The sequence below is a fragment of the Dryas octopetala genome, chromosome 1 (assembly GCF_963921425.1).
Source record: "Dryas octopetala chromosome 1, drDryOcto1.1, whole genome shotgun sequence".
NCBI lineage: Eukaryota > Viridiplantae > Streptophyta > Magnoliopsida > Rosales > Rosaceae > Dryas > Dryas octopetala.
Genome location: NC_141366.1, coordinates 26,181,649 through 26,195,794, shown reverse-complemented (window position 1 = coordinate 26,195,794; position 14,146 = coordinate 26,181,649). Strand labels below are relative to the sequence as shown.

At 34.5% G+C, this 14,146-nt stretch overlaps 1 protein-coding gene across 1 annotated transcript; it reads right to left on the bottom strand.

Annotated features, from left to right (window-relative positions):
* Positions 1 to 354: 354 nt before the first annotated feature.
* On the bottom strand, positions 355 to 6,734 carry LOC147299453 (Tetratricopeptide repeat (TPR)-like superfamily protein). The gene is made up of 7 exons (XM_086250223.1): positions 6,117 to 6,734; positions 5,863 to 5,921; positions 5,734 to 5,775; positions 5,327 to 5,380; positions 4,770 to 4,841; positions 4,541 to 4,565; positions 355 to 3,379 (listed from the first exon to the last, which is right to left on the bottom strand). Exon 7 carries the CDS (start codon positions 3,180 to 3,182, stop codon positions 1,101 to 1,103), a length of 2,082 nt encoding a protein of 693 aa, XP_086106349.1. The 5' UTR covers positions 3,183 to 3,379; positions 4,541 to 4,565; positions 4,770 to 4,841; positions 5,327 to 5,380; positions 5,734 to 5,775; positions 5,863 to 5,921; positions 6,117 to 6,734; the 3' UTR covers positions 355 to 1,100.
* Positions 6,735 to 14,146: the final 7,412 nt, after the last annotated feature.

The following is a 14,146-nucleotide window of genomic DNA, read 5'->3' as shown; positions in this document are numbered from 1 at the left end:
AAGTGTCCACGTACCGAAACAACCCACGAACCAGTTAACATTGAGTTTGACCATGTAAACTGATAAAGGATGCTTTCCCATACTGATGTGATTTGTTGACTGCTTCTGCTTTTTCGACCTTCTACTTATTGATTGCTATATCTCTGTTTGCCACATGAAGTGATCAAATCTGGGTGCAGAATGAAATATCTTGTTGGAACGATTGCATTAAAACGCTTTGATATAACATAAAAATTCCATGACATGAAACTCTTTGATATCTACAGATAAACAAACAGTTTAATATAACAACTTGTATGGAAAACCTGACAGAATTAAGGTTTGGATAAATGATGACGCAGCGAGAAACTAGAACCAAGGTCTGACAAGCGTTTAAACCCAAACAAGAACACTGGAATCAACTAGATTGAGAGAAAACTCAAGGTTTTATTAATAGACTGAAAAGATTGATTAAAGTACATAGCTATTAGGCCTTTATATAGGCTCTCAATCCAAAATCTACTAGGAAACATAAAGAGAAATCTTAATTAATATATAGGCTTGATACTCATCTAAAGTGGCCATTGTTTTAGGCTTCCCAGAACTTACCAGAATTTAAGGAGTAAACTATTTTCTCCCTTCTGTGGGAGTTCTGTCCAGTCCTTGCAGGACTCCAACTTCCCCAAGTGCATGCCAAGATTTGCAATATTTTTCTCTATCATTTCTGCATCAGGGTGCAGGTTATATTTGAAAACAGTGGTTGACCACTCATCTTAGTTTTAAACCCCAATCTTCTTACTCCTAACACTCCTTGTTTCAGCGTAGATGTCATTAGTAATGGATGTCACTCTCCAACTTTGACTTAGTCCAGTGACAATTCTGCCCAATCCAAGAAACATTGAATACTCTATGCAGCACTTTTTGAGAAAGGGTTAGCCATGATTTGACAAAAGAATTCCGTATACATCTCCTTGCCCTCTAAAGGAACAGAAAGCTCCATGGATCCTCTTACCAGGTTCTTAGCATATATGTTGTTTCTCTCATTGAGGAATATTTGACCTTCCCACCTTGAACTCAAATACAAGTAACTGCTTCTATATAGTATATCCAAGGCCCAATGCTCAATATGGAAACTCATCTCTCCCCATGTGACTGGTAAGAATTGTGAGACACTCATATACCATTTCTGAGTGTGGGTGGGACTTGTCTTCGACAAAGAAAGGCTGAATCCTCTTATCAATCTCGATCCAGCTACACCCAGGATTTTTCTTTAATCCCAACTCTTTCATCTTTGATCTCACCTTCCGTACTTCATTCCATTTCTTGGCTGAAGCATAAATATTTGATAACATAATATAAGTTGAAGGATCATTAGGATTTTTCTCAATTAGCAATCTTGCAATTTTTACACCCAAATCAATATCTATGTGCAAACGACATGCAGAAAATACTGTGCTTAACAAGTCAACATCCTCTCTAATTTCTGGAGTTCTTAGGAGAATTTCATAAGCTTCAGTCAATCTTCCAGCACGTCCAAGAAGATCCATCAAACAAGAGTAATGTTCTATTCTGGGTTTAATTCCATAATCAGTGGTCATTTGGTTGAAATAGTGGTAACCTTCATCAACTAGTCCCACATGGCTACAAGCAGATAACACTGCAAGAAGAGTAACTCCATCTGGTTTTGCATCAGATTGCTGCATTTCACCAAAAAGTTTTAAAGCTTCTAAGGCCTGGCCATGAGACCCATAAGCAGTGATCATGGATGTCCATGAGACAAGATCTCTATCTGGTAATCTATTAAAAACATTAAGTGCTTCATCCACCACACCACATTTTGCATACATGTCAAGGAGAGCCCCCATGACTATTTCATTGGTTTCCAACTCACTATCAATAACAGTTTTGTGAATCTCCTTACCCATTTCCAGTGCTGCTAATTGTGAACAAGCCGATAAGATACTAGTTACCGTGATGGCATTTGGGCTTACACCAGCTTCTTTCATGTCATCATATATGCCCAGAGCCCCAAAGTAATTGCCCACTTTCACATATCCAGAAATCATAACATTCCAAGAAACTACATTTGTCTTCGGCATCTTTTCAAAGACATTTTTGGCTGATGAGACACATCCACACATGAAGTAGAGATCAATAAGCGAGCTGTAGATGTAGATATCAGCCTCTATACTGTTTCTTATCATAAATCCATGTATGAATTTTCCATGTTGAAGTTGGGCTGACCTTGAACTAGCCAACAATATGCTGCTAAAAGTAGTTAAAGAGGGACTAGTTCCTTCATCATTCATCCTTCTGAAAAGTTCAATACAAGACTTACTGTCACCTGTTGCACTGTATGCTGCAATCATGGAATTCCAAGCAACAACATTCTTTGTTGTTATTTGCTCAAAAACCTCTTTAGCCATATCTAAACATCCACATTTTCCATACATGTCCACAAGAGCAGAACTAACAAAAGAGTCCAATACAAATTGACTTTTTATCAACTCCTTGTGAATCTCCATACCTCTCTCCAAATCCAAAAGTCTTGCACACGATGAAATAATAGTTGTGAGCGTTACTGAATTAGGCATAAAGCCAAAAGTCCTCATCTTTTCAAACAATTCCACTGCCTTCTGAGCTTGTCCATCTTGATAATAACAAGAAATTACAGAATTCCAACATGCCACATCTCTTTCAGGCATTTCATCAAACAGATGTATAGCACACTCAAACACATTGCATTTTGCATACATGCCCACAAGAGAGCTCGCTACCACAATATCTGATACCAAACCAGTTTTTATCAAATGGGTATGGATCATCTTTCCAAAACCAACTCTACCCAATGCACCACATGCCTTAAGAACACTTGGGTAGGTGTAACTATCAGGACCTAGAAAAGGGTAATGCTGTAACCTTTCAAAGAGCTCAATAGCTTCAATGAACATGAGCTTCTTGGTGTAAGCTGTCATGAGGCCATTCCACAAGGAAATGTTGGATGGGTTTTCGATGGATTGGAAAACAAGCTTCGCGGAGTCGCAAAAATGGCAAGAGAAGTAAAAGTCTATGAGGTTTTTGCACAAGGCAGTATTGTTTTGTAAGCCTAGAGTGAGTATCTTTTGGTGGACAAGCTTGCCTTGTTTCAGCGACTTGGAACTGATGCATGTTCTTAAGAGAGATAATAGTTTTGTTGCGTCCATTCACTATTCTATCTCTATAAGCACCTTCAAAAAATCTATCTTCATAAGCACTATTCTAAACACTGCCAACATGCAGCTACCACATATATACCAATTGGTCTAAAGATAATTGAGGTAACAAACTCTTCCCATTCAACCCAAACTTCATCAATTTGTTCTTGTGTATAACCACTCCGCTTGTTCTTCAAATTAGTCCACTGCAAACATTAAAGACAAGTGCAATATTAATATTAATAATATTCATGTCAATTTCAATATCTCAACATGCATGTAACTCAATTTCACAAAATCAAAAGAATGCAACAAAATCTGACCAATGTTATAAAATATATGCCATTGTCACCAAAGTTGACATTTATATATTCTGCCCTTGTACCTAGAGGAATCAATTAATGAAATAAAAAGGCCCCTGCAGTTCGAAATCCCCAAACCAAAGCAGTTCCAAGAAAAGTGCGCGCACACACACACACATGCAGTACATAAGAAAACCACACAAGTTGACAAGAAAAGCAGTTCCAAGGAAGAGACGTTCCAAACCCAACTAATGTGATGAATATATAACAAGGCATTTATTAATTATTGGTTTGAAACACTTCAGTGGGAACTCTTACAAGGTTTTTTAAAGTTTAAATCATATAGAATGAAAACAAGAAACAATAACTCCATGCTGGAAAGGACATAATCTAGTTTAATAAGTAATGGAGACTTTTATTTCTAGATATTATCTGTATAAAGAAAATAAAACACAAAGCCCATGTACACACTAGATAATTACTAAGCAGATAGAACAATTTCCTTTGAATGGATATCCTATAATGAGATGTTTCACAGTCTATAATATATGAGTTAAAACTTGATCTTCCAAAACAGCTAACTCTCTCCAACCCCTCTGTCTACACATCATTTCATCTATTCTGCATAATCAAACTAACACCTAAAACCTCAAAAAAACTAAAAACGAAAAAAAAGATAATAAGACCATTAACTATAAAGGTAGGCACTAAACTCTAGTTTTTTTATTGTTTAAAAATTTACACTTTTGCAGTTTGAATTCTTATCACAAGAAAAACCATGTACGGTTTGACAACTACATAGACAAAAAAAAAAAAAAAAGAAAGGTTTATATTTTAAAAAGCCAGCTCTTAGTTAGAGAAAGATTTTGATCTCATGAAATCCAACAAGAATTCATCTCTTTTAAATCAAGGAGATCAAGTGTTGAGGGCGGCATTATAACTGGAAAGACAAAAACCAAACAAGTAATTAAAAAACTATTTAATGTTATCATGTTCTGTGAAAGAATATATACATAGAGAATGGCATGGATAGTATAAAATAACTAGTCAGACAGAGAAACATACTTTTATCACCTTTTTCAAGATGTTGCTGCAAAGATCAAGATTAAGAGGAATCAGTACAAACAATCATGAGGCTAGCCAAAGAATAACATCAATTATAACTATATATATGTATATATTACATGTAATATAACACCGAGTAATTTGTCCTAATTTTTGGAGGGCATAGGGGGTGCAAACTTGCAACTTAGTTAGTGAAATTCAATAAATATTCCAGGTTTGGAACTCAAACCTTGTCAATAAATGAAAATGGGAAACAACGATAACTCTGCTCAAAGGCTAAAATGCGATAGTCTTCATAAGCCTGTGACATTAAAACACTCAGATTTATCAGCAAAAAAAAAAAAAAAAGAAAAAAAATCAGATTTGCAGCTCAAGTAAAGAAGAGTGGAAAATAAAAAGAAAGAAGAAAGATTGCATATTTTATTCATCTCTTATATAGGATCCAAAAACCACTTGAGGTGAAGATTAAATTTGTTTCCAGTAGACATGGAAGCAATTACCACATGGCCAAGGTCTAATTACCAGTCAACTAGTAGTAAACCATTCTAGTCATCTAAGAGTATGTGAACAAGAAGTACAGTATATAAAGTATGAACTTATTACCAAATTAGGGACCCATGAGATTGAGTAATTCGCATACGTCTACACTCTTTTATTACTACACAGCTAGTTTTAGTGGGTTAGGGAGGAAGGGGAGGGAAAGCAGGATGTGGGAATGACTCAAGCAAGGGCATTTCATGTTGCGTATACTGTAAAATATAATCACAAGAGAACACAATGATAAACCTGAATGATTATCTTGGCACACTTATTGCAGGGGAACATGGCCATATAAAGCCTCTGCAAAAAAAAATAGACAATAAATATTCCCTCAGTACTTTCAGTCACAGAGGAAACATTTGAGAGATTATGAGCAAGAACCAGGGTTTTTCAAAGAATTTTATTAATTGTGAATTTTGGATAAATGATAAATCAGTATATCAATGGAGAACAAGTATTGGATATGATGGGATGGTGGTGGAAAGAATAAATTTGATTAGTGCACTAGAAAGAAGACGATGACAGAAAAATATTTTTTTAAGAGAACAATCACGAACATAGATGTAGCTCCAAAATAATGTCAGACCCCCATTCTTACGGTAAACAGCAGACCACAAATCAAGAATGGAGTTTAAGAAAGCACACACACTTACGGATACTTGGTCTCCAAAGGATCCCCGGCCAGTTCTGGATTTCTGAAAAGAAGAAAGGACAGCTTTACTAATTACTACTGACCTTATCTTCATAATGAATATTTTTTTTTTCAAGTAGCACATACAAACCTTTGCCCAAGGAAGCTTGTCATCGAAACAACCTCTTGGGAACCCATTATATACAAATCCTGCGGAAGACAAATTAGCATGGGAAGTCAGAAAAAAAAAAAACTACATGTGGGAAATTTCAATAACCATAGAAATGATAGACAATGGATACCATAAACTAAGAACCATATGACCACTAAACATTACAATGAGAAGTAATTAATAATTCCATGTAATTTGGATGTAGAATTTCGGTCAAATAATCTCATCCTTACCTAGAATTACACCATTTTGACTCACCAAGCATGATCCAACCTATCCAGCATCAATACAAACCACAGCACCAATCAATGTCAGCCAGACACAAATTGAAGCAATTTCGAACACCTGTCATTGTTGTTCTCATTTATTGGCCAATGCATCGGTGTGCATGCTAAAAAGGAGCAGAGAATATGACCTACCTGTTAGGATGTTTGGATCTTTCAGCTGATAAAAATGCAATTGCTATGAAATAGTCATCCCATGACAAATATCTCCAATAAAAACCAAAATCCCTGCAAAGAAGAGAGAGAGAGAGAGAAAAAAAACACCTCGAAGCTGCTAGAAAACTCAGATTGCCGGTGAAGGGGTTGGATTTGTTTTCCTTCGATTCTCCTTTATGATTGACTTTCCGGACTAAAGGAGGAAACCACGACGATCAGTGTTAAGAGGACGATGATATCTTGGGTGGTCGATTTCAACAAGTGAAGGGCAGAGAAAGAGAGACGATGGGGAGAGAAAGATTTGGGGGCCGACTGAGAATGCCAAGGAGAGAGAAGGATCGAGTGAGAGAGAAGGACCGAGTGAGTGTGAGCGAGGGTGAGAGAGAAGGAGATGTCTACAGAGCACGACGATGGGAATGTGTGTGTTTCGTGAGGGATATCGTGACTTAATTAGCCAAAATTTTTAAGTTAGGGGAAAAATTATCCTGTGTTTTTTTTTAGGTCAAGTATAGGTATCAGATGGCGTTTTACATATCGGTTTTTAAAAAAATTGAATCAAAAATGCAAAATTTAGATATCGGAAAAAAAAAAATTTGTGATATGTTAATGAGTTTAGATATCATTTAATAAGTCAACCAATATCTAAAACTCTACAATATTGGTTAATGTAAAAATTGATATTAAATAAGTAATGTCTATTACAATTTTTCTTGTAGTGTCAAAAGCTTATGTGTTTATGAGTGCAAATTTATAGAAGCATGCTAGTAACCAATTTGAGTATGTGTAGGGATTTGTTTGGGTTTTTAGATTGGATGCAAAGTAAGCAAATTGGAGTTACAAATAATTAGTTTACTACTGCCTATTGAAAGATTGTTTGAAATGTATAAAGATTACAAATTTTCTTGAATGTATAAATATTTCCAAGTTAAAGATTTGTTTAAACTGAATGAAAGATATGTTATTTATACTGCCTTTGTGGCTGCTTCTAAGAGAATCTGTCTACTACCTATTTATACTGCCAGTGGCTTGCAATCTGAAATGCTTGCAATCTTTCAATTGGCAACCTTAGATTCTGTTAGAAGCAGCCACAAAGGCAGTATGCATGTTTATCTTCCATTCAGTTTACACAAATCTTTAACCTACTAAAGGCTAAAAAGAACTTATTACTACTAAGTATATGTTTAAAGCATTTTTTTTTTTTACCTGTGAATGTAAATATATGTTAGTGTTTGGTTAGGTCCTGCAACTCTTTCAACAACCTTAGTGGTTATGGATAAGATGCTAATGATTTTAGAATGTGTAGTGTGGCATATTGCTGATTTAGGATTGGTTTGTAAAGACTTCAGCATTTGCTAATGATTGAGCTCGTTTGGTGTGAATTTGCAGAGGTATTAGCATCACAAAATGTCCAAGGAAATCCTCTACCGGCACCAACTACAAGTGGACCAAGTGGTGAAGCTACCCAATCTTCAATCCAAGCTTCCACCACCACCTAATCTGCAACCCAACATTCCCTTCCAATTTCAAGCAGTACAAGTGCCCAAGTTACAGTAGCAGCACTTCAAGAGGGCATGTGTCATGCCCCAAAACCCCGGCATGTGACATCGGCACATACCTTAAGGTTCCCGAGAGTACAACACAATCGGCAGAGCATTGTTGTAACGCCCCAACTCTCGGGCCCATAAACATTTATACAAATACATTTTTAATGAGCCAATTACATACTTAAATAAATAAAAACATTTATTCAAAATTCAGTGCATCAAAAATATTTAATCAAATCAACGGAGTGTAAGAACCTTATTTGAGCTTACATCTATTTGGGAATCCTAATTGAATAAGGATACAAGAAGGGAAGTTTTATTTGGTTATCTGGTTTCTTAAGATGAAGTAAAGTCCTAATTAATGAGGAATATCTATCCTATTAGGTTATGGATTGTGGAGGTGATAAGGATAATTTTTTGGGTTTTCTTTATGGATAAGAAACCTTAAGGCTTTCACCTATAAATATAAGGCTTAGGTCCCCCCTCTTTTACACAACATACAAGCACTACCCCATATTAGGAGTGCATAAGGATGTGTAGAGAGAGAGGAAGATCTTTGCTAATTGCCGCACATCATCAATGGCTTCTCGAGGTTAGTACTTTTTGTATGCATATTTAAACGATCTTACATGTGGTATCAGAGCCGGTTATATGCATCTAAAGGTCTAAGCCTAAAAGATAAAATTAAAGATAAAAACGTTAAGGATGCTTGAAACCCTTTGTTAGCCGATTATGCACTTTGTCATACTTTATTAATTTTATTGCACCATAATCAGATTTTATAGAATACATGTTTGTATGATAAAGAATCTTGCGGCTTGTTTTGTTTGTTTCTCTGCCTATGTATGCAAAGTTTTCCTTTGATGTTTTAATTAATAGTAAGCATGTTTAATTAATTAATACATGTTATATGTATATCTTTCTCATGTTTTGATTAAGATAGAAAGATGATTAGGATTTTCTCTAAGTTAATAAAGCAACTCATGGTTTTCCATTATTGAATTTAGTGATTAATTTACCTTGATTGAAGATCATACAGATCTATATATATATATATATATAATTGTCGGTTTTACCATGCTGCACCTTAATTTGCATCCATGTTGCTGCACCTTAATATGGGTTAATGTAAAAACTGATATTAAATAAATGATGTCTATTACAGTTTTTCTTGTAGTGTCGAAAGCTCATGTGTTTATGAGTGCAAATTTATAGAAGCATGCTAGTAACCAATTTGAGTATGTGTAGGGATTTGTTTGGGTTTTTAAATTGGATGCAAAGTAAGCAAATTGGAGTTACAAATAATTAGTTTACTACTGCCTATTGAAAGATTGTTTGAAATGTATAAAGATTACAAATTTTCTTGAATGTATAAATATTTCCAAGTTAAAGATTTGTTTAAATATTTCTTGAATGTATAAATATTTCTTGATTTAGGATTGGTTTGTAAAGACTTCAGCATTTGCTAATGATTGAGCTCGTTTGGTGTGATTTTGCAGAGGTATTAGCATCACAAAATGTCCAAGGAAATCCTCTACCGGCACCAACTACAAGTGGACCAAGTGGTGAAGCTACCCAATCTTCAATCCAAGCTTCCACCACCACCTAATCTGCAACCCAACCTTCCCTTCCAATTTCAAGCAGTACAAGTGCCCAAGTTACAGTAGCAGAACTTCAAGAGGGCATGTGTCATGCCCCAAAACCCCGGCATGTGACATCGGCACATACCTTAAGGTTCCCGAGAGTACAACACAATCGGCAAAGCATTGTTGTAACGCCCCAACTCTCAGGCCCATAAACATTTATACAAATACATTTTAATGAGCCAATTACATACTTAAATAAATAAAAACATTTATTCAAAATTCAGTGCATCAAAAATATTTAATCAAATCAACGGAGTGTAAGAACCTTATTTGAGCTTACATCTATTTGGGAATCCTAATTGAATAAGGATACAAGAAGGGAAGTTTTATTTGGTTATCTGGTTTCTTAAGATGAAGTAAAGTCCTAATTAATGAGGAATATCTATCCTATTAGGTTATGGATTGTGGAGGTGATAAGGATAATTTTTTGGGTTTTCTTTATGGATAAGAAACCTTAAGGCTTTCACCTATAAATATAAGGCTTAGGTCCCCCCTCTTTTACACAACATACAAGCACTACCCCATATTAGGAGTGCATAAGGATGTGTAGAGAGAGAGGAAGATCTTTGCTAATTGCCGCACATCATCAATGGCTTCTCGAGGTTAGTACTTTTTGTATGCATATTTAAACGATCTTACATGTGGTATCAGAGCCGGTTATATGCATCTAAAGGTCTAAGCCTAAAAGATAAAATTAAAGATAAAAACGTTAAGGATGCTTGAAACCCTTTGTTAGCCGATTATGCACTTTGTCATACTTTATTAATTTTATTGCACCATAATCAGATTTTATAGAATACATGTTTGTATGATAAAGAATCTTGCGGCTTGTTTTGTTTGTTTCTCTGCCTATGTATGCAAAGTTTTCCTTTGATGTTTTAATTAATAGTAAGCATGTTTAATTAATTAATACATGTTATATGTATATCTTTCTCATGTTTTGATTAAGATAGAAAGATGATTAGGATTTTCTCTAAATTAATAAAGCAACTCATGGTTTTCCATTATTGAATTTAGTGATTAATTTACCTTGATTGAAGATCATACAGATCTATATATATATATATATATAATTGTCGGTTTTACCATGCTGCACCTTAATTTGCATCCATGTTGCTGCACCTTAATATGGGTTAATGTAAAAACTGATATTAAATAAATGATGTCTATTACAGTTTTTCTTGTAGTGTCGAAAACTTATGTGTTTATGAGTGCAAATTTATAGAAGCATGCTAGTAACCAATTTGAGTATGTGTAGGGATTTGTTTGGGTTTTTAAATTGGATGCAAAGTAAGCAAATTGGAGTTACAAATAATTATTTTACTACTGCCTATTGAAAGATTGTTTGAAATGTATAAAGATTACAAATTTTCTTGAATGCATAAATATTTCCAAGTTAAAGATTTGTTTAAATATTTCTTGAATGTATAAATATTTCTTGATTTAGGATTGGTTTGTAAAGACTTCAGCATTTGCTAATGATTGAGCTCGTTTGGTGTGATTTTGCAGAGGTATTAGCATCACAAAATGTCCAAGGAAATCCTCTACTGGCACCAACTACAAGTGGACCAAGTGGTGAAGCTACCCAATCTTCAATCCAAGCTTCCACCACCACCTAATCTGCAACCCAACCTTCCCTTCCAATTTCAAGCAGTACAAGTGCCCAAGTTACAGTAGCAGAACTTCAAGAGGGCATGTGTCATGCCCCAAAACCCCGGCATGTGACATCGGCACATACCTTAAGGTTCCCGAGAGTACAACACAATCGGCAGAGCATTGTTGTAACGCCCCAACTCTCAGGCCCATAAACATTTATACAAATACATTTTAATGAGCCAATTACATACTTAAATAAATAAAAACATTTATTCAAAATTCAGTGCATCAAAAATATTTAATCAAATCAACGGAGTGTAAGAACCTTATTTGAGCTTACATCTATTTGGGAATCCTAATTGAATAAGGATACAAGAAGGGAAGTTTTATTTGGTTATCTGGTTTCTTAAGATGAAGTAAAGTCCTAATTAATGAGGAATATCTATCCTATTAGGTTATGGATTGTGGAGGTGATAAGGATAATTTTTTGGGTTTTCTTTATGGATAAGAAACCTTAAGGCTTTCACCTATAAATATAAGGCTTAGGTCCCCCCCTCTTTTACACAACATACAAGCACTACCCCATATTAGGAGTGCATAAGGATGTGTAGAGAGAGAGAGGAAGATCTTTGCTAATTGCCGCACATCATCAATGGCTTCTCGAGGTTAGTACTTTTTGTATGCATATTTAAACGATCTTACATGTGGTATCAGAGCCGGTTATATGCATCTAAAGGTCTAAGCCTAAAAGATAAAATTAAAGATAAAAACGTTAAGGATGCTTGAAACCCTTTGTTAGCCGATTATGCACTTTGTCATACTTTATTAATTTTATTGCACCATAATCAGATTTTATAGAATACATGTTTGTATGATAAAGAATCTTGCGGCTTGTTTTGTTTGTTTCTCTGCCTATGTATGCAAAGTTTTCCTTTGATGTTTTAATTAATAGTAAGCATGTTTAATTAATTAATACATGTTATATGTATATCTTTCTCATGTTTTGATTAAGATAGAAAGATGATTAGGATTTTCTCTAAATTAATAAAGCAACTCATGGTTTTCCATTATTGAATTTAGTGATTAATTTACCTTGATTGAAGATCATACAGATCTATATATATATATATAATTGTCGGTTTTACCATGCTGCACCTTAATTTGCATCCATGTTGCTGCACCTTAATATGGGTTAATGTAAAAACTGATATTAAATAAATGATGTCTATTACAGTTTTTCTTGTAGTGTCGAAAACTTATGTGTTTATGAGTGCAAATTTATAGAAGCATGCTAGTAACCAATTTGAGTATGTGTAGGGATTTGTTTGGGTTTTTAAATTGGATGCAAAGTAAGCAAATTGGAGTTACAAATAATTATTTTACTACTGCCTATTGAAAGATTGTTTGAAATGTATAAAGATTACAAATTTTCTTGAATGTATAAATATTTCCAAGTTAAAGATTTGTTTAAATATTTCTTGAATGTATAAATATTTCTTGATTTAGGATTGGTTTGTAAAGACTTCAGCATTTGCTAATGATTGAGCTCGTTTGGTGTGATTTTGCAGAGGTATTAGCATCACAAAATGTCCAAGGAAATCCTCTACTGGCACCAACTACAAGTGGACCAAGTGGTGAAGCTACCCAATCTTCAATCCAAGCTTCCACCACCACCTAATCTGCAACCCAACCTTCCCTTCCAATTTCAAGCAGTACAAGTGCCCAAGTTACAGTAGCAGAACTTCAAGAGGGCATGTGTCATGCCCCAAAACCCCGGCATGTGACATCGGCACATACCTTAAGGTTCCCGAGAGTACAACACAATCGGAAGAGCATTGTTGTAACGCCCCAACTCTCAGGCCCATAAACATTTATACAAATACATTTTTAATGAGCCAATTACATACTTAAATAAATAAAAACATTTATTCAAAATTCACTGCATCAAAAATATTTAATCAAATCAACGGAGTGTAAGAACCTTATTTGAGCTTACATCTATTTGGGAATCCTAATTGAATAAGGATACAAGAAGGGAAGTTTTATTTGGTTATCTGGTTTCTTAAGGTGAAGTAAAGTCCTAATTAATAAGGAATATCTATCCTATTAGGTTATGGATTGTGGAGGTGATAAGGATAAGTTTTTGGGTTTTCTTTATGGGTAGCTTTCACCTATAAATATAAGGCTTAGGTCCCCCCTCTTTTACACAACATACAAGCACTACCTCATATTAGGAGTGCATAAGGACGTGTAGAGAGAGAGAGGAAGATCTTTGCTAATTGCCGCACATCATCAATGGCTTCTCGAGGTTAGTACTTTTGTATGCATATTTAAACGATCTTACATGTGGTATCAGAGCCGGTTATATGCATTTAAAGGTCTAAGCCTAAAAGATAAAAACGTTAAGGATGCTTGAACCCTTTGTTAGCCGATTATGCACTTTGTCATACTTTATTAATTTTATTGCACCATAATCAGATTTTATAGAATACATGTTTGTATGATAAATAATCTTGCGGCTTGTTTTGTTTGTTTCTCTGCCTATGTATGCAAAGTTTTCCTTTGATGTTTTAATTAATAGTAAGCATGTTTAATTAATTAATACATGTTATATGTATATCTTTCTCATGTTTTGATTAAGATAGAAAGATGATTAAGATTTTCTCTAAATTAATAAAGCAACTCATGGTTTTCCATTATTGAATTTAGTGATTAATTTACCTTGATTGAAGATCATATAGATCTATATATATGTATATAATTGTATGTTTTACCATGCTGCACCTTAATTTGCATCCATGTTGATTCATGAAGATAATAAACTTTAGATATATGCCGACTCTCCATGGATTTGATTGTTGATTTACATGCATCAACATTTATATATAGTCATATACACATCAACAAATTCAAGTACTGATGTTAATTACTTGGATCAATATAAGATTGATGTTTTGAATATATGTGATCTGAATTCGGTGATATGCTTGTATTTAATTATGTATATTGATAGCAATTGTGGTAGTGCAATCATAAC